We start from the raw sequence: 27,512 nt of genomic DNA, 5'->3' as shown, positions 1-27,512 counted from the left end.
AAAAATGCTTAAAGATGCGTAAAGAGCGTTGCAAAATTGTTTCATGGTACACCGGCACTTCCAACACTGGAAGAAAAGAGTGCTTGTTATGTCATCCAGTTTTCTGCTGAGCAAGCGATATATTGCTTCCCTGCGTAAGAAGACCGGATTCTTATTGTGACGTCCCCTTTTCTAACTCTCGTATTTGGTGTTTCTCTCGTTCTAATGGGGCTTTCAATCTACACCATGTCTACTTGTACACACGCATACGTGGTTTCCTGAAATGTGGAGCAGCACGCGTAGGTGATTTCTTAAAATGTGGAATAGTAAGAAAATGTCAGGCTTGCTGCTCTCTACTACCATTCTCTGCGAGAGGAAGAATGAAGAGGGAATCAGGGGCTTAGTGACCATCTCACACCAAGACGACAGACACTGCTGAGCCCCCATCACAAGGACATCTGCTTTGTTTTCTCTTCCCATAAAAGAGTGATTGGGATGCACTCATTCATTCCTACACGCTTTTTCCTACTGGTGATATTAACCATTTAGAAAAAAGAGTGGCTCTGTTGAAGATGGTTCCTGTGTCTGGGTTAAGAGGACAAAGCGAATTTAATCAGGACTAAACCTATGACTCTGGCCCCACTCACTCATCACCCAAACAACGACAGGGTCATGGGAGCACTTCTTGGACACTTTCTACACTTCAGTTACTTTCTAATCGATGATAAAAGTCAAGAATGTTCACGAATCTTTGATCACAAGCTCCTCACACGTGCTTTTTAAAATCTCCATTGGGATATGCCCCTTCCTACTTTCAAAAGCACACTCATAATCCTATCACCTCTATTTACAAAACACAAATCGTTTTCTTCTATTTGTCAAAGTTAAGAAATAATACCCTAGAAAGTTCTACTCCACAACTCCTCTATGTAATAACTTTCTAAAACTATTCTCTTCAACGTGTCAGAGTACGACTTAATGAAAAAGTCTTAAGTGAGTGAATAACACACTTAGCTTTCCAGGCATATTTATAAAAATAAATATAGTTCATTAAAACACACAGGTTACAAACCAAGCCTAACTAAAAAGAAATTCCTGTTTCTTTTGTATTTCCTCCCATTACCCTTTCATGCACCGTCAATTAAAATCTTTCCTCTGGCAGGATCCCACTGAGGCAAGTGAATGAAGAGGAAAGGAAATGGGGCAAGACAGGGCCAAACTGCATACAACAAAGCAGGATCCTAAAGCCCTGCAATTAGAGAGGAGGGCCCGGGGAGAGCAAACACAGTGCTGAGGGTCTCCTAAGATGCTGCGTTTGTGGAAGGATGTGTGCCTTACACTGTTGGAGGTTTCTGGAAAGACAACACTACTGGAAGGGGTCTTCCCTTTCACCTCAATGAAAGGCCACTTCTCAGTCTTTGACACATTCCCACAGTGCCTCTTCTCCTGGAGGGTCCTCAGAACCTCCAAGCACAGTGTTGGAAAGCAATGAAAAGCCCTCCCCAGGCAGCCTGCACAGTCTGGTCTCGGTTCTGCTGCTGTGTCGCCTTGGGTGGGTCACCCAACCAGTGTGGACATAGTTTTCTTATCTACTGATAACCTCCTTTCCAACCCCATCATCTGATGTGTGGTACCGACCCCCTGGTGACTCCAGGTGGGTGGGGTCTGCCTTTGAAGAACGCCCAGTGAATGACCAGCAGCTGAGGGCCATGCTTTCTTAGGCGGAGAATCACTCATTTACCTTCTTCATTGCTGCTCTTGTTCTGTGCCACTTGTAGCAGAGTCCCCACTTTGATCCTATCCAAGCAGTCCCTTGGGCAGAACCCTGAATACATTTTTATCTGGAGCAAATGCCCCAGATTCCTCCCTAATGATTTTATGGATGAAGCCCTTATACAGCCATTTATTTCTAGGTGCTTACTTTGATTAAACCTTTATGACCATTCTATCTCATTGTCATACAGTGTCCTGCACTTACTCAGTTCTTCAGTACCGTAGGATAGAACACCTTAATGACTATTAGCCTCTTCCTTCCACATCAGGAGACAGATGAAACAAAAACGAAACTTACAGGTCAAATCCAGCCTCACCTCTAGAAAAGGAGTGGCTCTGGGAGCTGTGTTATCACTTGTCCTCTAGGAGGCTACTTCTGTCACGAGAGATACTTCACAGAGCACAGGAAAACTGAATTGCAGAAGTGCTCTCCAGGACTCATGATGTCCTAGCCCCGAACCTGGGCGACACACAGGGAAGACTGCACATCACGATGCTGGACACAGCAAGCTGTCTTGGCCCAGACCTTCAATGTGACTTACAGTCACAGCACTGTATCCCCCCACATCCTGGGATTCCTTGCTACAAGCAATCGCATTATGCTTTAACCTGTACAATCTGTCTATAGGAGGAGAATGTACAGACTTCAAGCTGCTTGCTGTAAAGTAATAAAGAGGCATTCTGGGGGGCTTCCCTGGTGGTCCAGTGGTTAAGACTCCTCGCTTCCACTGCAGGGGTCACGGGTTCGATCCCTGCTGTGGGAACCAAGATCCCGCATGCCACGCTGCACGGCCAAAAAATTAAAAGAAGAGAAGAAAACCTTCTTTAAAAAAAAAAAGGAAGAAAAGAAAAAAGAGGCATTCTGGTTAAAATGGGTTGATGAACTCGATCACTGTGAACCTTCCAAGCAGGGCACCTATTACTGTGAGTGTGCAAATCTGGGAGACTAGGTCCTAAAGGCAGGGGGAACACAATGGCCACCTCAAGACCCCAACCTGGACCACGATGATTCATCAAAATAATGCCACCTGGTGAGGCCTAATGGAAGACAGCTCAGCGGCCCGCTCAGGAGACCCCGAGGTAACTCAGCATCTCACAGATTCTCATATTTTATATTAATGCAGAGTTTACAGTTCATCAGAGAAGTTAACAAGCATTTTGTAACAAGCATTACTCATACAATGTACACCATTAGGGATCTCAAGTTCTTAGAAACCATCCATTCTCTTAGGTGAAAAAAACAAGCCCCTCGGGTTGGGGGAAGAGACAGTCAGGGAGTTTGGGATCGACATGTGCACACTGCTATATTTAAGATGGATAACCAACAAGGACCTGCTGTATAGCACGGAGAACTCTGCTCAACGTTATGCGGCAGCCTGGATGGGAGGAGAGTTTGGGGAAGATTGGATACATGTATATGTATGGCTGAGTCACTTTGCTGTGCACCTGAAACTATCACAACATGGTAAATCAGCTATACTCCAAGATAAAATAAAAAGTTAAAAAAGAAAAAAAAAAGTCCCTTAAATCTAACATGTGCTGTATACGTTATTCTCTGCATACAGCTAAGCTTCAGTTCAGCCTGAGTTACTGTAATATTATTACTTATAAGCCCTCACGCCTGCACACAGCATTACAGTTTACATAGAACTTTCATATCTGTCAAATCATTTGGTCCTTACAATTTATCAAGATAGGGGCCACTGTCCTCATTTACATTTAAAGAAACAGAGACTCTGAGATGTCCTTTGTCCTGTGTCCTATAAAGTTCCTAGAGCTAGTCATTTGCAGAGCTGGGACCATGTCCTCCTAGTCTTCTGTGTTTCAATAGTCTGAACTGTCTGTGAGTTACTAGCTTGCTTCTTTAAAGAACCAGAACGTCATGAGTTATTTCTTCTAGAAGTGTTTAACTTAAATATAGAAACAGCTAACTTATCAGGCCTGGAACCAAATCATGTCATTCCAGGGCTCACTGATCTCTCCAATGTTGCAGCAATCTAACCACAGAATTCTCTGTGTACGATCAGTAGGGGCCAAGTATGATCTCTCCTCTTCAAAAGAAGCCACACTCCCTAAAAACTCAACGACAAACCCATCTATATTCTCACTTCCCCACAGGCTGACAGCCTCTGGAAGTCCACAGGGAGAGGGACCGTGTACGTGGCCTTCAGAACCAAGGCTGACCTTCCCAAGCCAGTGACTCAGCCTGTGTTTCATTCCCGCCAGGGCCCCTGTGACAGGAGCTCTACGGTTAGATGACACTGACATGCTAGACATCGGAGCTTAGCAACCTCTCCCACTGCCAAATAACGCTCTTTGGAGACTTTCAGAGACCAGCTGCACAGGGAGAAGAGAGAGAAAAAAAAATGAAATCGTGGGTAATGAGGCAGACCAGGGAGGGGGAGGGGACAGATGGGAATGACACCAAGTATGGGAAGAACAACAACAAAAAGAGGTACAGATATGTTGAAAATCCTCCCTGTCATATAGAGCCATTGTTTAATGGCATCGACATTTCCCAAGGAGTATCAGCAGGTTTCCATTAAAAAAATAGTTTGGGGAGGGTATACTGAAGTCAAAGATCATATTCTCCCCAAATTCAAATTGCTGGAACATGGAACACTTTTTCTGTAAAATATCTATGAACATTTTGTATAACTACATAGTATCAAGTAGAAAAGTTTGGAAGACACCACTCCTCGTCCCTCAAAGAATCTACCAGGAGCTCCTCCAAACTCCCCCTTGAGCTTCCCAGTCCCGTGTTCCGAGACTCCTTTGAGACGTATCCATCAAGCCAGATGGCCCATGGTCTACATGCAACCTGCCTCCTGAAGCCACTCAGCACCGACTGCTGCCGAGGCACCGTCCCCAGGTCTCCAGGTCCAAGTTCAGAGCAGCTCGCCTCTGGCTGTACAAAGGCTGTGCCAGGGGCTCACCTAAGTCTAGCTGGAATCATGCTGGGTTAGACCAGCCCAAGTGCAGCGTGTGGCCTGCTAGAGGGACATATACAAATACAGACCTGTGATAGTAAAGACTAAACAATTTTAAAGATAGCGTTTTAACATTTTTCACTGGTCATCTTTGCATGTTCCGTCTGTTGCTGGTAGTCTTGGGGGGCAGGCTGTCAACCTCAGTGATACACATGCCTGTATCCAACATGGCTCCCCTATTTCTGATCTTCTGTGTGGCCCCAAAACGCTACTGCTGGCTGCCTGTCATCACCGGCAGCACACAGGGGGACCCAGCCACTTCCTATGCCACAAGGAGGCTTTGTAGCTCTGGCTGCAGGAGGGCTCTGGGATGCCGTGACAAGGGCGAGAAGGATGTTGGGTCCCGATCTTCCGAGGAAACAAGGCCCTCCCTGCCAGCTGGCCCAACACCTACCTGACACTCCACATTGCAGTAAAATGCCTGCTTGCATCTTCCACATTTGGACAATCCTTCTTTCCTTAAAAAACAGAAAGGGCACTGTAGTGTCGAGAGGCAGGGAAACGTGAAGTTGCACATTTCATCATGCAGTAGCAACAGCCATCTGGTCCGAAAGCACAGCCAAGAGTCACCTTACCTTGCTCTCCCACTGATAGATGGCATTCTCCCAAAGGAGAGTTTGACCAGATTCAGCCCTTGAGTAGGAGTGAGTTAGTCAAAGAGGACACGCACCGACATTTACCGACCCCAACGGCATGAAAGGCACTTTCCAAAGAGACGAATGACACACTCTGACTCATGAGCCTGGCCTGGGACACCACAGCTGTTAACATCACCTGCACTATCATTCAATAGTTTGGGGCAAGTCAAAGGCTCTTATGTCCTGATTTTCTCACCTGCTAGACAGGGACAGAAATAAACAAAGCCATCTTGGAAGTTTGCGTCTGTACAGATGGAGGATTGGGTCCACCCACACTGGTGAAAATGCACCGTGAGTGGCAACTTTTAGTATTTAGAGACACAAGTGATGCAGAAGATAGGATAGAGGGTGTCAGGAGCTCAAATGTTGTCTGGGAAGCTAAGTTTAAAAACAATGCAACCCAGCAAGTGGGAACATATTCCTGAATAAAATATTCCCAGATCTGATTGGTATACACATCCACCTTGTCGGTAACCTACTGAGCGATTCTTCTGCCTCATCATAATTAGGTCAGTCCTCCCTGTTCATTGCCGTATTATTTATCTTCCTGCTTCCCACAGAGGACAGGGATATTGCTGTTTCCCAACTGTTAGGTGCTGGTATGTTTGCTGCGTTAGACAAGCCACAGTTTTTTCAAAAACTGTGAAGCCTCTAAGTTAAACCACATACGATAGAACTCTTAAAAAATTTTTTGAGGCGGGGAACCACCACGTGGTTAAATCAGAGCACTATCTGTAAAGCCCACTGTCTGATTCTCACCCACCACACTGAAGCCAGCTTTCTGACTTACAGAAATGCTGACACCGTGAAGAGCACTCTTGCTACTGTCAGGGGTGCCCCCTGCCCTGCAGCGGAGCCCCCTCACACCCATTCCTTCTGCAGCTTCCCCGGAGAGCTGATAGTTCATGATATACATATAATCACGCTGCAGAGTCCTCCTCTGCGTCTCATCAGCAAGTGGTAGTCACCACACTACTCCCACGGAATCGGGAAACTGTTCCAAAAACGCTACTGTTGGAACGAAACAGACTGCCTTGCAGTTTTCATGACAGCGCTTGGGTTCCAAGAAGCAGACTGAAGAATGTGTGGGGGAAAAAAATGCATCTTGTGGTTGAGGTATAAATAAATGTTCCAAGTTTGCACATCTCAGTGGTTCAAAAAGGAACCCACTGATTTGGTTGAGCATATTCTCCGGCCTGAAATACCCTCCGAGGAGATACACCTGGACGAGATGCACGGTCCCTGCTCTCCTGCATTTTATGCCAAGAGGAAAAGGACAGATGTTCATGAAGACAGTCGTGAAGTGAGTTGCGAGCAAGTGCTAAGTGACATGAACCGTGAAGGAATGCCAAAGGAATGGCAAGTACAGACAGGCAAAGCCAAGGAGGGAACTTTGAAAATTCTTTCCAAAAAGAAGTGCATTTGGAAATGGACAATGGATGGGTAGGTGCTACCCATAACAATGTCCATCTGAAATAACCATTAGTTAAGGTTTGGTTTTGCAAGGGGGGAGGTCACAAGACCTCTCTGAGAATCTGAAGCTATTACCTCTCCCCAACAACCCACCTTCTCCCGAACCCCCGAAAAACAACAGCAAATTTTGTGAAATTTCAAAGGCTCACAAGTCACCTAAAGTCTATACATGGACTAGCTCTGAAACTAGAGTTAAGACCCCTTGATATAAAAGACTAGGAAATTATAATGTCTTTATTAGCTCTACACCATACAAAAAAACAAGGATTATATACAGAGATCTTCCTGCACAGATGCCAGTAGTAAAGCTAATATGAAACCAAGGTTTGTTTTCAGTTTCAAGGTAACATCCCAGAGAGAGAAACAGCAATTGGGCTCTGGTGAGCTCGGGAAGAACTCCAGTGGGATTTCATTGACATGATAAATCTCCCAAAGGCCGGGTTTCATCCAGCCCAGCCAGTCACCAAGTCCACGGCCACAAACAATGAAGATCAGGCAGAAAGAGCTAACTTGTCAGGATTGGCGAGAGGTTACCCAATTCCTACTGTCTACCCCAGTGGTTCCCAAGATGTGGTCTGTAGACTACTGGGGGCCTGGAGACCCTTTCAGGGAGTCCGTGAGGTGAAAACTATTTCCAGAATACTACTACTGCCTTTTCTGTCTTGACATCTGCGCTCTAGAAGGTGTAAGGTGCCTGGAGGGTAAAACCTGCGATGCTTTAGTACAAATCAAAGCAGCCGCGCCAAACTGTCCGGGTGGTCACTGTATTCCTCACTTCCACACGCTACAGCAAGGGGGGAAAGCCAGTATCACTTAAGAATGTCCCTAATGAAATCTAAAATATGACACAAATGAACTTACTTACGAAACAGACTCACAGACATAGAAAACAGACTTGTGGTTGCCAACAGGGGCAGAGGGGTGGGAGAGAAATGGATTGGGAGTTTGGGATGAGCAGATGCAAATTATTATATATAGAATGGATAAACAACAAGGTCCTACTGTATAGCACAGAGAACTATATTCAATATCCTGTGATAAACCATAACGGAAAAGAATATGAAAAAGAATGTATATAGGGCTTCCCTGGTGGTGCAGTGGTTGAGAGTCCCCCTGCCGATGCAGGGGACGCGGGTTCGTGCCCCGGTCCGGGAGGATCCCACGTGCTGCGGAGCGACTGGGCCCATGGGCCATGGCCGCTGAGCCTGCGCGTCCGGAGCCTGTGCTCCGCAACGGGAGAGGCCACAACAGTGAGAGGCCTGCGTACCGCAAAAAAAAAAAAAAAAGAATGTGTGTGTGTATATATATATATATATGTGTGTGTGTATGTATCGGAATTACTGTTATACAGCAGAAATTAACACAACACTGTAAATCAACTATACTTGAATAAATTTTTTAAAAAAGAATGTCCCTAATGAAGCAGTAACAAATATTAACATCACTAAACCTCAACTCTTTGGTATGTGTTTTTTTTTGACATCCTGAGATGAAATGGGAAGAAGGCGGGAAGCATTTCTGCTCCTACTGAAGGATGAGGGCTGTGTCTCAAGGAAGAGCTCTTGGCCATCCCCGGAGCCATAAACTGAACTAGCCACTGTTTTCTTGAAATACCACTTTTACCTGAAAGAACAACTTTAGACAAACTGATTATTCAGACTTGTGTATCTGGCAGCTATATTATGGAAATGAATGAAGTGAGCCCATCACATCAAGGAAAATAACTAGCAATATTTGTTGCCAATGATAAAATTTGGGCTTTTGAGCAAAAGTCAAAATTTCAGAACATACGTCTGTCGCCCTAGGCTTGACAGTCTCTCGTCTGATGAGACTGGTGGTGGTTTTCATAATTATGATTTTTTGATATGGTTTGATGAAATAAAGTTTTAGAAGGTCTGCATAATTTAGTGAACCAATGTTTTCCAAATGACCAGTGTATGATGTTTTAAAAATTACGCATGGGTAAAAGAGGCATTCAAAGTACAAGACAGACTAAGGGATTTTACGTATCAGAGTACATAAAATTCACAGATGGCTTCAGGCTGCACATTACAACTAGTCTTTAAGACAAAATCACTTACTAAGTTCTAGTGTTGAATCAAAGAATATCTGCAATTAACTGAAAAGGTTATTAAAATACTCCTTCCCTTCCAATTACATATTTATTTGAGGCCAGATTTCCTTCGCACACTTCAACCAAAAGTACATAATTCTCCAGACTGAATTCAGAAGCATATCTGAGAATCCACTTGTTTTCTGGAAATCCAGACATTAAAGAGATTTGCAAAACTGTAAACCACCACTATTCTCATTAATTCTTTTGTTTTGGAAAACAGTCCTCATAAAAAAAAAAAATGTTACATTAACAGTAACGGTTGCTGTCATTTTAAAATAAATAAAATAAAATAAAATAAAATAAAATAAAACGCTTTATTTTATTTTTAATTATTAATACAAATACGGTATTGATAAATACCAAGGTAAATAAAAAAAGCCCTTTGGAGTTCTCAATTTCTAAGGGTAGCGAGGGCTCTTAAGACCTCCGTTATACATATATACAATGGAATATTACTCAGCCATAAAGAGGAACGAAATTGGGTCATTTGTAGAGACATGGATGGACATAGAGACTATCATACAGAGTGAAGTAAGTCAGAAAGAGAAAAACAAATATCGTATATTAATGCATATATGTGGAATCTGAAATTGGTACAGACGATCTTATTTACAAAGCAGAAATACAGACACAGACTTAGAGAACAAAGATATGGATACCAAGGGGGAAGGGGGGTGGGATGAATTGGGAGATAGGGATTGACATACATATACTATTGAGACTATGTATAAAATAGATAACTAATGAGAACCTACTGTATAGCACAGGAATCTCTACTCAGTGCTCTGTGGTGACCTAAATGAGAAGGAAATCCAAAAAAGAGGGGATATATGTATACGTATAGCTGATTCACTTTGCTGTACAGTATAAACTAACAGAATGTTGTGAAGCAACTATACTCCAATAAAAAAAAGACCAAAAAGTTTGAAAACTGATCTCTTGTAATAATTCCATCAGCTGTGAAGAAGTTATTATTCCCGTTTTTCAAATGAAGATATTGAGGATCCTAGAGGTGAAATATCTAACCCAACACGGTCATTCAGAAGGTGGGTAGCAGAATCAGAATTCACACATCAAGGTACATACTATGTCTCCATCGTGCAAAAATATCCTTCCTTGAGTACTGTGACATGAAACAAAAATAATCTATGCGTCTGGATGACAGTAATAACAAAGTATAAATAGAGGCATTCTTTACTCTGGTCTGCATAATGTCCCAGCTCCAGTGGTATCCCATTAATGCTACTTGGCTTCAAAGATGCAATGGGGAGAATCCAGGATCATTTCTGAAAATGAGATCTGGGGAGGGAGCATCCCCACAGAGGGTCTCTCAATCAACTGTTCCAGAGGAATCAATATCACCTGAAGCAGACTGGAATAAAATAAGGATTACTTTTGTATTCAATCTGTGCAAAGAAGGTCCCTCTGTCTCATTCAGTGTGCTAAATCCAGGTGTTTCTCAGACACTGGGCCAGTCCAAGCAGGACTGTGTCCTCTGGGAACTGGGTGATAGAACACTGCAGCTCTCACAAACAATAGAAAAGCCCTGCCTGGCTCACAGGCAGATTTTACTGTATATATGCTTATGGAGTCATCTGCCTGGCTACATGGGAATTTTCTTAGCAAAGATTCTCCTGGGCCAAACGGCCTTCACAGTAGAAAAGGAGAGAAGCTAAGCCAATTGCGGAGAGTGAACAGCATAAGAATCTACTTTGATCTAGTTGGTAATAGCAGTTCTCGATGAAGTGGGGTAGGGACGGGAGCTCTGTTTAAATTATCCTGATACGTGCTTCAGTTTTTCCCATAGCTTTTCATAGGGAGAGATGTACACGTTTCATAAGTCTAATGGTTGAAACCCAAACTAAAATTTGCTGAGCTGGAACGTGCACTGTGTATGTGTTTGAGAGAGAAAGAGAGAGCTCCTGTGAGAGTTTGACTATTGCTGACTGCAAAGTTTAGCCAGAGAGAAACTTCATATGGGAGATCCATTTTCACTGTAGCAATATACAGGCTTTTAGAATAAACTCTGGTCTTGCAGAAGACACAGCTGTAAATCTTTCATTTGCAATGTAACCTGATCTGAATTGTCCAGGAGGTTTGGGGAAAGACTGTAAAAACCAAGAAAAGAAAGCTGCTCTCAAAGAAATGATTAATAAAGGTCATTTGGAGGAATGAAGTGAAATAACTGAAAAGGAAGGGAACTAAAGGAAAGTTACTGGTGAAATCACACTCATAACCTCTCGGAGTGGCTCTCAACCTCGGCTGCATGGGCCCGTCTGGGGGTGGGGTTGGGTCTAGCAGTTCTCATCAGATTGATTTGTGTTGGGAGTTTTAGAGAACTACCCGGATCCAACGTGCTTCCAGAATGCAGAACCACTGGCCTAGGCCTATGGTCATCCATTTGGGTTGAGTGTTTCTGAGTGCTAAATTTGCCGAAGAAGAGCGCTGAAGCATTCTTCTCTGCAATGCAGACTTTACAATGTAACTCTTCTTAAAGAATGACTGGCACACACAGGATGTATTAGGTTGTTTAGCTACCTTGATGATGGTCAGAATGAAGTGGCAGACGCCGTATTTTTGAACTATGACAAGAAAATATTCTAGAAGCCAGGTGCAAATTTTAAAAAAGGAAGGCTCAGCTTTCTTTCCGCCTCCTCCTGATTCCCACTTCACAATGTAGGATGAAAACGATGAGTTACTTTTCCTACTTCCCCATCTCAAGTCCCTTCTTCTTTCTGGTGCCGGAGGTGCTGTGCGATCTTGGGCAAATTAGTAATCCTTTCTGAACCTGTTTCCTCCACTGTAAAGATACAGTTTCTACCTCATAGGTTTGTTATGCAAATTAAATGAGAAAATAACCCGTGAAGCCTAGGACTACTAGACTTTTAATTAGCCTTCATTCTTTTGTGTGTGTGTGTTTTTTAAGTGATGTCAACTCCTGAAATATCTTCAGTACAATGTCACTCAGACTCATAGTTAGAGGATTTATGCTTCTAAAGCCTTTGTTTTACAGGCAAACATCTACCCTGCTGTGAATGGAAGGGCTCTTTGAACTTAAGAAATGGTTCTATCCACAAAGGGAGGAAAGAAATGTTACAGGAAAATGCAAGTATCTGATTATTAGCGACTGGGACAGAACTTAGAAGACACGCTCCTGTCATTTTCTACTGGAGGAGAAACACGCCGTGTTTAATTTTCTTGCTTTTAAAATTGAGAAGCCACGAAGATCAACAAGTTAGGGTTGTAATTAACAACTCCTGCTAGTTAAATGCGTTGCCACAGGCGCTGTTGGTGGAGATCAAAAGGATTTGATCCTGCAAGCTCCCTCCTTTCTGCTACTGAAATGAATGCTTCGTGGGTTTTCCCCATGAAAGAGAATGATACTGGCATGGAGTGGGTTTGCAATAACAATTACTTTTAACTAACGGTGACAGAAGAAATGACAAGTAGGCTCTGTGGAACAGAGGCAGTCCCGGCCAAATGAAAAAGAGAAAAGGAAAAAAGCCCCGGTGGCGCAATGTAACTTCTCCACGGGTTGAAATAAGACAATCAGAAACAAAGTTAGCCTCCCACCCAGAGAGGGTGGTTACACTAGCAAATTTCTATTTGAGAGAAATAAAAATTGGAGAAATTGTGGCAGAACCCTATTATAACCCTGGTCAGGGGACAAGGATAATATTCAGGGTACTGGTTTTTGTGTAACAGTGAAAGATGCTCCACATAGCACTTTAATCCACAATGTAACAGTGAAAATGGGACCACTTGCTGTGGGAACGTCTTCCCAGAGCAGGGCTGAACCTTCCCCTGGGCATCAGGCTTTGTTCTGAGGCTTGTTAAAAGTTAGAGCCCAGGGCCTCCGGGGAGGCGGGAAATATTTAGGGCAGTAAGGCAGCAACTAATAGGTTTTCCCCAATATTGGAATAGGAGCTGTGATTTACAAGGATAAAGCTGGGCTTGGTGGTCAGCACTGAATGGTTGACCTTGTTATAAAACGATGACCCTGGGGGAAATGGGGTGACGCAGGTCAAAGGGTATAGTTTCGGTTGTAGGAAGAATAAGGATTTACTGTACGGCTCAGTCACTACAGTTAATAAGACAGTATTGTATGCTTGAAAGTTGCTAAGAGTTGAGCTTAAGCATTCTTGCCACACAAAAGGAAGTTACCTAGGTGAGGTGATGGATGTGTTGATTATCTTGACCTTAGTAATCACTCTACAACCTCTATGTATATCAGATCATCACATTGTACGCTTTAAATACAGCAATCATATCTGTCAATTATTCCTCAGTAAAGCTAAAGAAATACTGTAGACATGACTCTCCACATCACTGATTCATGAAAAGTCAGGCTCAGCAATGAAAAAACGGTGAGGATGCTAATTTAGGATTTGTTTTAATGCAGGCTCTAGTTGAGATGAAATTCACCTTTGCCTTAGAAAGAAAAAAATTCATGAGGCTTATGGATAGAGCAGAGAACTACTGACCCTACTGAACAGTGAACATTATATTACTCTTTTCAGCCACTGGACAACACCTACAACCAAGCCTCATCGTGCAGGCCCTGTAAAATCCCTAACAGTTGAATCCTGCCAGAAGAAGAGATGTACGCGCTTTTAAATTTAACATTCTCCTCTGAAACTCTGTATCAAATTTTGTGGGAGATGAGAATGACACTTCCTTGCAATTTGCCTTTGACTTCCCTGATGCCTACCGATTGAGAAGTCAAAAGGAAAGAAACAGGGGCCATAGGGCACGTGACCGAGCCAACTCCCGGGCACTCGGCCGAGGTGACGGTGGCATCTTTGAACAGCTGCGAAGGGCCGGAGAGACCTAAACTCAGAAGCTTGCGGGCTGCCGGCCCGTCTCGGCCTCCGCACACAGCCGTGGGCAAGTCGAGTTCGAACACTTGCTGAATTAAGAGCCCGCCTAAAACGTGATCTGGCCCTCAGTTTCCTCGCCTGTGATGTGGGTACAGTGTTGCCAGGGGAACAGGGTTGCCTCGGGCCTAGGTGAAGCAGGGTGCATGGAATACCCTGCCAAGTTAGAAGCGGGGCGAAGGCCTGGCGGGACGCAGCGGCCCGGGGAAGCGGGCACCCCATTCATCTGCCCAGAAAGCTGGCCATGGATCACGTGCCGAGCAGAGCAGGGCAGCGCCCCTCTCCTCGGCTGACTTCAGGCACCAGCCGTAGAGAGTGGGTGTGCGGTGGGCCTGCACCCTCTGGGTGCGAACCACTTGACTTTTGCTGTCTTCCTAGATCTTTCCAGCAGCCGTGTGGGGTCAGTGTCGTAGACAGGGAGACTTTGCTGAGGCCGCACAGCCTGGAGTGAAGGAGCCAGGGTTGGACCCAGGTATCAACCTGCTCAACCCGCAGGCCTTCCAGCAGGTGGCTTCTGTACCCCAAGGGGGCCTGTGCCGCGCCTCCAGAAGGGACTCGGCCCTCGTCCATGAGACCCATGAGACCCACCCATCACTCGCGTCCCCTGTTTCCATCATCAGCCCCAGTGTCTGGAAAACCTTAACAGGACCGTGGTGTTCTGGGAGCACATAATTAGGATGCTGGAACCACGGGCCCAGAGTTGTGAGTTTCACCATACAGGGCGGGGCCTGCCCCTGGGCAGTCTAGGCATAGCCACATTGGGATCCTTTTCCCCAGAACCTAAGGCACCCACCGCCCATTAGGATGTCTGGCCCTCAAAAGGAGGGGCTCTCTGACACACGAGATCATCACGACAGACCCGCCTCACTTTCTTTGGTAATAGACTATATTAAGAAAAAAAACAAAAACACAGTTTTAGGGACTTCCCCGGCAGTCCAGTGATTAAGACTCTGAGCTTCCACTGCAGGGGGCACGGGTTTGATCCCTGGTGGGGAAGGAAGATCCCACACGCCCTGCAACGTGGCAACCAATCGATCAGTTTTAGATTTACTGAAAAGTTAAGAGTACAGAATGCCCTCATTACAGCCCCCCACATTCACACACACCCAGGCACACACACAATTTCCTTTATTGTTAACATCTTACATTAGCTGTACATTTGCTACAATTGATGAAGTGATATTGATACATTATTAACTAGAGTATATAGTTTGTTCAGAGTTTCTTAGTTTTTCCCCCATGTGTTTCTTCTGTGTCAGGATCCCATCAGGGATGCTACATCCCAGGTAACTGTCCACCTCACTTTTTCATTCTCCAGGTGCAGTATTGGGACAGGAGGTTAAAGAAGCACATAATTGCTTAACTTGTTCTCGGCTTTAAGTCTGAGAAAATGCTAGGGAGGAGGCTGCCGCTGGGGGCTGCGTTTTGGTGTTGTGTCTGGCAGGTGCCAGCCGAGTGGGGCACCGGGTCCTGGGGAAAGGCAGGGCCCTGAGGAGGGGCTTCGCTCCAGAGCGACCCTCCTCAGAGCGGCCCCTTGGGTTGGGGTGATGGGAAGTTATGTTTAGAGGATAGAAAATTTCTGTCTGGGGTGATGAAAACATTCTGGACATGGAGGGTGGTGATGGTTACACAAATTTACTTAATACCACTGATTGTAAAGCATTAAAAATGCTTAAGTTTTATGTATATTTTACCACAGTTTTTTTAAAGCTGAAAAAATAAATATGCCATTTAAAGAAGAAAAAAAAAAAGGAAAGAAACAACCAACGAGTTCTCTCATACAGGAACTGCCAATAAGCAACAGCCACCATTTCTTCCAATGGGACAATAAATGACAGATGTCATCAACAGTACTTTGTAACGAGCACAATACTAGATCCTCCTATGACTGCCGTTGCCGTAAGGTCTACAACACCTAGGTGATTAAATATCAAGGAAAAGGACAAAAAAGTCATACAAATGTAACTATTTAAAAGCTTAAAATGTTCCTAACAACACCCCTCACTTCAACATTCTGGCCACAGAGTAGAAACAGGCCATGTAAAAATACCTTTATAACCTAATGATAAGCCTGAGTTCCAGAATATGGTCAGGCCCTCTGCCTCCAAACGTGAGTATTAACTCCTGGCCCCAGAAACATGTGACCTGCTCTAAATCGTGCAAGAAAGTGCACCTTAATTGGTTACAGAAGAATTTTAAGAGGTGACACTCTCATCCTCTTCATTTCATTTTCCTACAGTCAAACAATAAAAAATCGAATTGTCAATTTACTTAGGTGAATTACCCCGATTTTGGACTAGACCTTGATAACTCCAACTTATATATCGTTTGAACAGATACAAATAAAGAGTAAATAGTAAACTCCTGTCAAATAAACAAAGTACTAACTAAATAAAATGAAGAGATTGTGGGCTGAAGTATTGAAGAGGAAGCTTCATAAAAAGAGATGCAATGTGGGGAGTTCCCTGCGGTCCAGTGGTTACTTGGCGTTTTCACTGCTGTGGCCCAGGTTCAATCCCTGGTCAGGGAACTAAGATCCCGCAAGCCTCATGGTGCGGCCAGAAAAAGAAAAAAAAGAGATGCAGTTTGAGCTGGGTCTCTGTTCAGGATGAACAGACTTAGAGTAGAAGGCCCTACCAGGGAAGAAGTTAGAGGGTTAAGTAGGGGAATAAGGCACAGAGGAGCATTCCTGGTTCAAGTGGACATTGGGAAGAATGAGGAATGACACAGCACCTTTGTGGGGTACTGGAAAGACCACTCAGATTTTGTTTAGGGTTTAAATGAAACAGTAGCGAGGGATAACACTAGACAGGGTGGGAAGAGCACTGAATACGGAGGACTTGAGCAGTCAAGATTCTGTCCTGAAGAAAACAGGGATCAACGAAGGGTTCTCTGGTTATTTATAAGGATTCATTTCTAAGAACAAGCAGAGTTGTATATATATTGGTATGTGATGTACATATATAGATAGGGGATGAGGCCTGTCCAAAGAACCGCTAGTAAAATAAGTTGCAGAAATGAGACTATTCATTTAATAAATATTTACTGAGGTCACGGGGTGCCAGGCCTCAGGCTAAGTGCTAGGCTACAAAGTTGAGTAAGACCTGGTTCCTGAGTCAAGGAGCGAGTGTATGAAGGAAGTATGCACAAGGTGCTATGGGTGCAAGGACACGCGAGTGTGAGTGTGAGTGTGTGTGTGTGTATGTACCACTATAAGCAGTTTGGAGCTGCTGAAATGAAACTAACACTGCAGAGCAAGGTGGACCCAAACATCACCCCAGATGCCCAGCCCTCGGAGCGTGCCAGCAGGCAGCACTGACCCTCCGGTGGAGTCCTACCAGGGCCACTCTCTGAAGATGCGCAGAAAGAGAAGGTGGCAGTGGGCTGCTTTCCCCCTCTGTGCCTAGAAAATATTTAGCAGCTAGGTGCCTTGAAAGGCCTGAACATGTGCCGAAATCAATTAAATATTGAGTGAAATAAGTAGACTGTTTCTAAATCTCTACTACTTGGGGAGCCTGAAAGTTTTTAAGGTGAAAAAACCCTAAAGGTTTTTTTTTTTGAGTAGTATTTAGAAATATTTATTCAGGTGTATGAGTAGACTAAATTTCATCAACTTCTAAAAAATGTCTACCCAAAGTGCTGCTGTTTTAACCCAATGCAGGGATGCCACAATTTTATTAGACCAAACTATTATCTGATCAAAGCCCTCCCTTAGTTTGCATAAGTCATGAACCAGCGTGTGTGATTAAACTTCTTTGTTAAGAGCTTTCTTTATGACATACTTTATCAGTGTTCCATAAAAGGAAAACACTCAACCCAAAACCTTATGCCTTTAACAAAAAAATCTGCTAAAATGACAAAGTTCAATGCACTACAGTGTCAACTAAACTCTGTCACTTGCCATCTGCCTCTACAAGGATGAGGTCACTAGCCACCGCGGTCGGTGACCTTCGACACCCCCAAAAGGAGTTCAGGGTGGAGATCAGGAACGAGGCGCTCTGTGCTCTGGAAAGAACTGGCAGAACAGGCCTTCAGATAGTTAGAAATTTTCAGAAGATTTTATGAGCCCAATTTCTGACACCTTCTCATATCCAGAAAAGCACTGAAATGATTAACAGAGACATCTGCTCGTCGTGACTAGCAGCAACCTTCCTGAGACTGGCAGGAACCTTCTGCCAAAATGTGTGTTTGACTGCATGTACGCCCCTTCACCAAAATCGCATATACACTGACCTCGTCACACCCCACCTGCTAAGAGCAGTCCCTCAGAGCTCTCTGAGAGGCTGTGTCCCGGGCTACAGTCCTCATTTTGCCCCAAATAAAACTTAACTCACAACTCTCATGTTTTGCTTTTCTTCAGTCGACAACGGGTTTATAAAGATGAATAAAACCTCCTGGAATATAAGCTCTGTGGAGGGAGGGTGTCCCTTTTCTGCACAGTTGTTTCCTAGGGATTCAGAACTCAGCGAGGGCTCCATAAATATAAATATTTGCTGAATACATTAAAAAGAGAATCCCTGCTCTCAGGGAGTTTACCATCTGCTCATAATTAAATGTCTCTTACTGTTGAGGTTTTAAGAACATGTGAAGCTATCACCGTGAACAGCAATCATCACTCTGCTACAGATTTGTGCAACTGACAGATAAGAGATTTCTCCGATTGCACCAGGGTGTTTCCTGCACAAACACTGCTGTGGTGAGGAAAATCAACAAGATGTGAGCCCAGGGCCCATATCCCTTGAAGAGCCTTTCCTGGTCCTCACAGACTGAAGAGAAAAAGCTCCTCCCGTCCAAGATCTTTTCATTTTGCCACAGATGGCAACATAACTCCTTGCGAGTGCCTGGATATAAAATCCTTGAGATTTTACTTGACTCAGATGAAAAACTGCATCTTGCTGGTCAGCCGGTTTCTTTCCACCTCTCCCCCCAGGATACGCCTATGTCTTCAGGCCTCGGTGTGAAATTCGCTTCTTGGTAAGCGCGTCGCCCTTAGTTTTCCTCTCCCCCACGGTGACTGCAGATTCCCGGGGCTCTGAGACGCCTTGTTCGTCATAGTGCACTTGCTGATACACGCCGGTGGCTCAGCTATCACAGGCGAGCGTTTATTTTGGTTTCTAGGGACTATAAACTTGCCAAAGATAAGCACTTATGGATTCTCCTTCTTTAAAAAGCAAACCCAATCCGTGTTAATAACGTACATGCCATATTTCCACTCAGTCATCTGAAACCTTCCACTTTGTCCCCGGATTTTATGTTAATAAATTGGCACGGGGAGTTCCATAGTATTTTTAAATTTTTGATTGAAGAAAAATCTGAGACACGCAGCTGGATTCTCAGCAAGTGCATGGACTAGAAAGATAAGTTGTTTCCTGAACCCTCAAGACGTTTTGGTATTATTTTCCTGCTAAATTGCATATTTCTGGCCTTCAGAGAAGTCTAGAAGAGATCTGGTTTCCTTCTGTTCTATTGTGTTGGTGTGAACGCCTTTGCAATTGAAAAGGAGGCCTCCAAGGGTGGTAGGAACAGAGTCAGCAGAAGTTACACAAAGTGAGGTGTGTGGCTTTGTGGCTGGTTAGAGCGCCTGTGCTAATGAGGCCAAGGTCATGGGTTCAGCCCCTGAAAAGGCAGTTACTTCAGTCAATTCCCCGCTGGAGGGCTGCACCCCTAAACTACCACAGATTTGCTAGAAATCCAGAGATGCAAGGGTTGGGGATGTGAGTGGGAGAGTGATGGTGGTGTACAGAGGCTGATATTGCGAATCCCTTGAGAGGGGACTGAGAGACCTCTAGTGCCAGAGCTGGCCCCTCTCCAGGGCAAGAGGACTGCTCCAGAAACCACCTAGCCGCCAGGCTGACCAAAGGACGGTGCAAAGTCTGCATCTGGTCAAGTACAATCAGGGTGGCCTGTTCCATGTCTGTCTAGTTCCCTGGAGGTGATCAGGGCATATATACTCACAGGTGCAAAGACAAACAGGCAAACCCAGAGAGGGGCTGTCTGTGAGAGAACAGGAAATGGGAATGCAGAATCAATAACAGAGAAATTCATTTCAGTCAAACTGTCCTTACGCAGATCAGATGAAAGCACGCCTTGAACTCAGAAAACAAGGTGTGTGTATGGGTGGGAGTGACCTCAGTTACTACTGATGACTCCAATTACATAAGGGATATTTGTAATATTGATTGCCTCCTTGGGAAGCAGAAATAAAGTGGCTTAAAATTGTAATTATTTCATATTTTCTTTATATTGACAAGAAAAAGAAAGGGGATAATGAACCTCAGGCAAAAGAGGTATGTCTCAAACACCAAAATCAAGTAGAAACTTTGCATTTTGCTGCTATTTCAAATTCTATAACAGACAACATCACTGTCCCAGGTTCTCACCCGTTCTGCGTCCTCCTGAAGCCCAGTTGCTGCCAAGCTACAGCCCTGAGCCCTGGATCTTCCCAGAGAAATTTAAGACATTTCTGAGGATCTTTAAAAGAATCTTCTGACAGATAGTGCGCCATATGCTTGTCCTACAGGAATACCATCTTGGGGCCTCTTAGCACAGCTGCACCATGAATTCTGTTTCCAAACCATGCCCATTTAACCTTGCACAGAGTAGAGTTCTGAAGACTGGGTATGTTTAAGGAAAAAAAAAAGACAGGGGGTTTATACTCTCATGCTGCCCTAGCAGAGGGCACAGAAACAAACTCTTTATACGTAGCTATAAACACTAAGATGGTAAACTCGTCTTAAATAACTCGAGCATACTGAAAAATGTCCCAAACCCACAAAAGGACCAAAGCCTTGTATTTCTTTTTACATTTTATCAGGTAATAGTGGATAATACAGAAGAATATATGTAGCTCTTATGCAAATTCCAAAGCATTGGAATAAAAAACCTCTGGACCCAAAGCAGCACAAGATACAAGACAGCTGAATCAATTTATTTGTTGAACTTTTAGAAACAATGCGTTAATCTGTTGAATTATCTCTTGGGGGAAGGGGAAGCAAAAGAAGAGAGGTGATAAAAATTGCATTCACTTGAGAAATCAGAAGTGACTTAAGTCCTTGTGTCCAGGTGTGAACCACACAGTAGATTCAGGTCAAAAGGGGCAGGGAAGGAAAACAACACTCAGAATAGGGAGACATGGTTCCCTCCACGAAGGACACAGAGCCTGGCCCCAGGACACGCTCAATCAATATCTGACCCCAAAAATGTGAAATTCAAGGAAACAAGCTTTCCAGCCCTCAGTTACTTCCTACATAAAATGCGATAAGGTCTTCTCTACACAGGCCATCCTTGGGAGGATCAAAATAAGAATGTATCTGGAATGCTCTGTGAGCTGCAAAGAGCAACACGATTTAAAGGAACGTCATTTTATGTGGGATCTTCACATTTTTGTGAGAGGATTTTGTGCAATTGCTTTTGGGAGGGAAAGGTGTTAGATGGTGGTTTTAACTCACCAGGGTTTGAATTTCACTTCAGGATATCCTGCTGCCGTTCTGTCTCTTTCATCTCAAATCGCTTCCAAATGTGCAGCTTGGTCACTGAGCCCTGATAAGCTATAACAGAAACTCTGCTCCCGCGTATGAAGAATGTGCGTGTGCTGGCACTCGGCACATCTGAAGTCCTGCAGGACGGCTCCTTGCCACAGCTGAAAGAATCATGCTGGAAGCAAAGAGCAGAGAGGAGCCACGGTATCCTTGCTAGGTGGAAAATTCTGCTTTCCTCCATTTCTCTTTTCAAACATTTGTTTAATCCCACGGTAAAAGAGTATTAAAGTATCTAAGCACTTTGGAGATACACGAGCCTCATTTGTTTCAAAAAGCTTTATCTGTGTAGGCTAATCATATCAGTTCTGTCAGGTTTCGAAAAACACTGAAAATTGATTCCAGACGCCCATTATTATGCTGGGGGACCCGAGGCTGAGAACTGCCACTTTTAACTCTGGGTCAACGTGCCATCTGAATGATGACTCCGTTGGCCAACAAGATACAGTATCTCCTTCCCAGTTTTCCCCACCCCAATGCCACCACCATAAAAAAATGTCCCTGGAGTGAGACTATGTTATCACACTATTGAACATTTAGCCAAGAGAGCTTATCAAACACGTCCCTACAAGCAAGACACGGGGCCAGTTCTGACAGCTCCCGAAGTGTCCGGGCCGTGCTAGGCACTTGACTTCACTGTCTCAGGGCCAGCCCAGTAGGTGGGTGTTAATGTGCACAGTTTACAGATACAGGAAGCCGGGAGTTCAGACAGGTTAAGTAATTTGCCTCAAGACAAACCATCGGGAAGGGATGAAGCCAGAATTCAAACCCAGTCAATCTGGCCCCGAAGTCCCTCCTTTGTAGTCTCTAAATAAACGAAAAACTTGAAATACTGAAATGTTGAAAATGGCAACCCAATACCTCATTATCTACTATACAGATGGTTTAACTTTATACTCTCTCATGTAACTTTTTTAAAGGAAATCTGTTGTCTGTGTATTTTAATCTTCCTACCCATTTCTTAAAAATACATGTAAAAAGATGGAGGGAATCCTTTATTGGAGCATGTGTGTCCAATTTTTCATTCAGAGAACAAGATAATTTGAGAACAATCGGAAGCCATTTCTCTCCTCAGAGACTGTCCAAGTCTCAGAGAATGTTCTCGGAATAAGCAGAATCACAGCAGCCCTGGGGATGGCACCCCCTTCCGAGAGCAGCTTCAGGCCCAGGGCTCTTTCAGAGAACCTTAAGAACAGGATCAAGGGTTCACATCTCTTAATACTGATTAAGATCAACGAAAGATGACTTCAGTTTGGTAAAACAGTGGGGAAGAGATGAATGCTGCTACAGAAAAAAAAATCGGGGGGACATTACACCTGTATAACTGCCGACATAGGCCATCTCAATCACAGGATTTTGATCGTGCAAACATTCTAATATTTACGTCAACCGCTCTGACTGAGCCAGACAGAATGTAAATTTCCTGAAACCAGGTTCCAACAGCTCTAGCCCAAGGAGGTGAAGTGGGCCTTCCTACTTTGCCCCGATACGCTGAACAAACAGACAAAAAAGACAATATTCCTGCCTTTAAATGACCCATGAGTCAAGAGAATGAAAGATCAAGAGAGGTACATCTGCCCTCCTGAGGAACTGCACACACAATGAATATTCATGGAACCCAGGGTTACAGATTTTTTCCTTTCTGAGACAAATACTAGCAAGTGTTAAGAGATGTCAAATACCAAGTGAAATATAATGTAAAAACTGTGCCACAAAATGCTGGCCAGGCCAACGTGTGTGTGTGTGTGTGTGTGTGTGTGTGTGTGTGTGTGTGTGTGTGTGTGTGTGTGTGTGTGTGTGTGTGTGTGTGTGTGTGTGTGTGTGTGTGTGTGTGTGTGTGTACATAAAACGCATCTGAGAGGTCTGATGAGGACAGCTCCCAACTGGAAGACATGTATATTTTTAGGGGCTGCCTTCTAGCAGCTGAGGCAAGATACACATCTTCCCAAGTGTCACCCTGAGTAAATGTGACACAAATACAAACTTTTGTCTGCACTGCCCTGACAGTAAGAATCCCACTCCACTGTGACTTAAGAGAATTCCCATTATTTTTCAACTTATAGAACATAGTTATTCCCGAAAAAAATCACTTATTTTCCTTCAAAATAAGTCAAACCCTGATACAATTAATATGATAGGGAAGATCTGTAGTGGCTCATTTGTCTTAAGCAACGTTATTTACCTTCAACTTCTGGTACAAGAAACGATAAGGTGTAGTTTTCTTTTTATGGGAGGGGAGGGGAAGTCGTGGATTTTGCCCTGTATGCTTCAGTATTTGAGAATTCTGCTCCTACCCCCTGGGGGAATCGTGGGGACATATATGCCTTCCTCTAGTACAGCTGGACAGAATAATTTGTCCTCGGTCTATACAGACAGTTGACAGAGGAAACGGTACTAAATCTATGAGAATGATCTAGCCACTAATTCCAAACTAATCGCATTTAATGGAAACCAGAGTGGAATACAAATATATCTCTAATTTCACAGGTATCATGATGTCATCATTTCTTGTGTGTTATTTTAGTTGATTTCAAATGAGTCCTTGGGGAAAGAGGAAAGGAGCTGTGGATGTTGACAGAAGTTCACCTAAGCCAGAGAAAAGGGGGGGGTGCAGCAGTCCCACCCCAATGCAGGGAGGGGGTAGCCCTGGTGAGGGATCTAAGGCAACAGTGACACTGATGAATGTCATTCAGAAAAAGGGAAAACAAAGGCAAACACTGTCCCATATGGCAGGGTGATTTGCCAAGTTTCACCTTGACTGTACCTTCCTGTTCTAAGGTCGGGGGTGTGTGTAGTAGGTAGAGTGTGGAGGCTCACAGCAAAAGAGAAGAATCTCTCAGCTCTGCTTCTCCACTGAGAACCCAGCTGGATTTGATCTTTCATTCACTGGAGGAGTGGTCAGGCAACTACCATCTGAGCACCTACTATGTGCCTGGTGCCGCAGTCTTCTCTCCCACGCTGGACCCCAGGAATCACCAGGATCCCTGATGGAGGGAGGTCCCTTCTGTGCTGGGTGACCTTGCTTTGCTCCTGCCACTCCAGACACCCACACTGCTTCAGACTCTGAGCCACAGCAAGGCTCAGAAGATCAAGGGACCAGACACAGCAGCCTTTTTAACTTTGGGAAAACCCAATGCTCACTTCACTCAAACGTCGCAAAGTGGTGCCATGACCCTTCAGCTCCTGGCTCACCAATTCAAAGAGCCACATCACATACAGCCCTTAAGCTGCCCACGGCATGATTCTGTGTCTAGTTCCTTTCCAGGTCCCCCCAAGCGGAAGACAGCTCTGGCAGGGAGTCTGGACAAGACTACTATAGTATTTAGCTTTTGTCCCTTCTTTTGCTCTGTCTTACCGTGGAATGAGAGGAACACGTCTCGGAGATTGAGTACTTCAGCGTGTGTTGGACTTGAGACCTGTATTCCAAAGGTACCCGCAGGACCTCAGGTGGGCTTAATCTAGCCCAGGAATCTCCACTTCAAAGATGAAGAAACTGAGGTTCAAAGAAAGTAAAGCAGGGTCCTGGAAGGCCCTGTACGAATTTAACTCCAATGCCATGCTTCCTGCCTCAGTAATTTTATTGAGCACTTAACTAGGTAGGAAATGGGCAGAACTGAAGACACCAGACTTCATTTTCTTAACTATGGGTGTGACTAGACATACACAGTGACACTTCCTCTCTGGGCATTAGTTTTCTCCCCTGTAAAATGGAAAGAGTGTTGCATTCATGACTTCTGACACGACTTTCACGTCTGAAACTATCATAAGGCTTGAAGATATAATTATGTGTTGGTGTATGTGAAGATATACACATATACACACATACATGACATGCTACAATTAAATACCAATTCCAGCCATACGTTCTGCCTCATCCCCCCAGCAGCCATGTTTTCCCAGTCCCAAACCAGGGCTAGATACGTCCCACCAGTGCAGCCCCTCTGAACCACGGGTGTGTGGTCAGTACTCCTCTGGCTTCTCTCCGAATACCAAGTGCAGAGGGTGACAAGAAAGAAGAGGGGCCATGTACTTTACATGAAATATTAAGTGTCATTAAGTTCCTTGGAGAAAACACGGCAAATCTGCGGCAGAAGAGACTGTGGGCCACAGAACACATCGCAGTTAGCACAAGTTAAAGGTGACAGGCTGTGGCTGCGCGAACCTGGGGCCCCGCTGGCAACGTACCGAGTGGGCAGTGCGTGCCAGCGCTGGGAGGAAGCCTGGCTCCAAGCCCACGTGTGAGGGCAGGACCCTGCACCTCGCCAGTTTGCACATCCCGCGGGAGCGACTCGGAAAACATGCCGCGCAGGACGTGCGGCGAGAACTTGGCTGGTCTTTCCTAATGCACGTGGCACAGCCGGTCCGGGGTTCAAGGGCGCAGCCCGCCCCCTCCCCCGCGAGCAGCCGGCGCTAGGACCCCGCGGGCCGCACGCACTTCCTCCCGCCGCGGTCCACCAGCCCGTCCGTGCGGCGCCCCAGGCTCCCGCCCGCCGCCGGCGCCGGCCCGCACCGCCCTACCTGGCGAAGCAAAACTCGCAGTGGTTGCCCCGTTCGTTGATCGTGAGCACGTAGGCGTAGGCCGGGCAGGAGAAGAGCAAGTCCCCCACCTGGAAGGGCTGCAGGGCCCGCAGCCCCCGGCCCTTGCCGGGGCTGCAGAAGCGCTCCAGACCGCCGTCGCCCTCGGCCCTCATGCCGGCGGCCGGGCTGGCGCGGAGGGTCCCCGGCGCCGGCGGAGCCCCCAGCTACGGCTCCCCGCGAGCTGTTATTGGAGAAGCGTCACCCAGAGCCGTGGGGGGGCGGGGTGGGAAGCTGCCCGGCGGACGCGGCGGCAGCCACCGCTCCCCGGAAGGGACGGCGGCCCCGCCCGGCCCTCGCGCGCCTCCGGGAGGCGGGGGACCTGCCCGGCGGCCCCGCCCCGCGTGCGGGACCCTCGGCTGCCGCCCCGCACGCGCCCGGGGCCGCTTCCGGTGTGGCAGCTGCCAGGATCTGCATCCCAGGCGGCTCCTGGAAGGAGGGCGGGAGGCGTCTGCGCCTCCGCGGCGTCTCCACGGAGAGCGCTGGACGCTGCCGGCTTTCCGGTGGGCGGGAAGGGGTCGCCCGGGGGTCAGGTATCCAACGCCGCCCGGAGAACCCCGTGGCGTGACCCGCGCTTGGTTAATTGAAAGCGGGGCGGGGGGGCCCAAGATGCTTCTCAACCTTAAGTTCAGTTCCTCTGTCCTTGTCAAGGACCCTAGAAGGAGTCCTCAGGGGACACCGAAGAGAAACCACAATAGCAAAGTTTGACGTGCTGAGGGTTAAAGGGTGCTTCCCCAAGGTTAAAGGTGTTTAAACCCTGTGAGACTTCAGACCTCCCAGAGAGTCTCTCAAGTATTCATTGTGAACCTACTCTGCCTCTGCCCCTCTGGTGGAAGTTACTTACGTAGACGGAAAAGGAAATGCACTGGTCAGGCTTGCTCACTCAGTCTCTGCATACAGGCAGCGATGCGGAGAAGGAAGGAGACAACCTTGCAGTCAAGGGACTTAGACTTGTTGGGGGCGATGCCATGCTGTGGCCAGAACACACGGCTAGAATTTGCGGTGGTTCTAATCGGTTTGACCACGCACTGTCATCTTAGAAAAGTCAATTAGGTTATAAGTCTCATAGAGGATTTAAGACACGCAAAGCTCATAGAACAGGGCTGAGCACGTAAGTCCTATACACTTGCATGCGATATGAGAAAGAAGGATATAATCTGTTTCACCGAGGAATGTGTAAAGGCTGAAATTGATATGCGTGCAGTAAGGACTCAATGTATGAAGAGAGAATTTAGCAAAAAACACTAATACTTAAAACTCAAGTTTGATCTCATTATGTTGCATGTGTAAGTTAAGGACTGGTTTAGCAAAGGGAAAGATAAATGTGATTTGGAGTATGTCATAAGGTTAGGAGAATTTTTGACACGTCAGTAAAATTCCTAAAATGAATAAGCCTCTGGCCTACCTGAAAAAAAAATAATAATGGATACTTTCCCATTTAGGCACTTCAAGAAGCATTCACTGAGCATCCACTATGGCCAGTCACTGGGATACAAAGATGGGCAAAATGTAGGCCTGGTTCTTTGCATTTGACATGTTTACAATCCAACAACAAT

At 45.4% G+C, this 27,512-nt stretch overlaps 1 protein-coding gene across 2 annotated transcripts in view; it reads right to left on the bottom strand.

Annotated features, from left to right (window-relative positions):
* The window catches only part of SMYD2 (SET and MYND domain containing 2), a 50,627-nt gene extending 24,376 nt beyond the window's left edge, over positions 1–26,251 (bottom strand). Inside the window, exons 1-3 of one of the 2 annotated variants that reach the window (XM_060295184.2) lie at positions 25,900–25,949; positions 5,137–5,200; positions 2,070–2,212 (exon numbers count right to left, since the gene is read on the bottom strand). Coding sequence is in view for 1 of the 2 variants with exons in the window: in XM_030873001.3 (XP_030728861.1) it covers positions 5,137–5,200; positions 25,900–26,072 (237 nt within the window). In the remaining variant the exon portion in view is untranslated. Of the gene's footprint in view, positions 1–2,069; positions 2,213–5,136; positions 5,201–25,899 lie in introns of both variants that reach the window. The other variant, XM_030873001.3, reaches the window with a different exon arrangement.
* Between the last annotated feature and the right edge of the window lie 1,261 nt (positions 26,252–27,512).

Source organism: Globicephala melas, chromosome 1 (assembly GCF_963455315.2).
Source record: "Globicephala melas chromosome 1, mGloMel1.2, whole genome shotgun sequence".
NCBI lineage: Eukaryota > Metazoa > Chordata > Mammalia > Artiodactyla > Delphinidae > Globicephala > Globicephala melas.
Note: the sequence above shows the minus strand (reverse complement) of the source record. Positions and strands in the feature narration are given on the sequence as shown.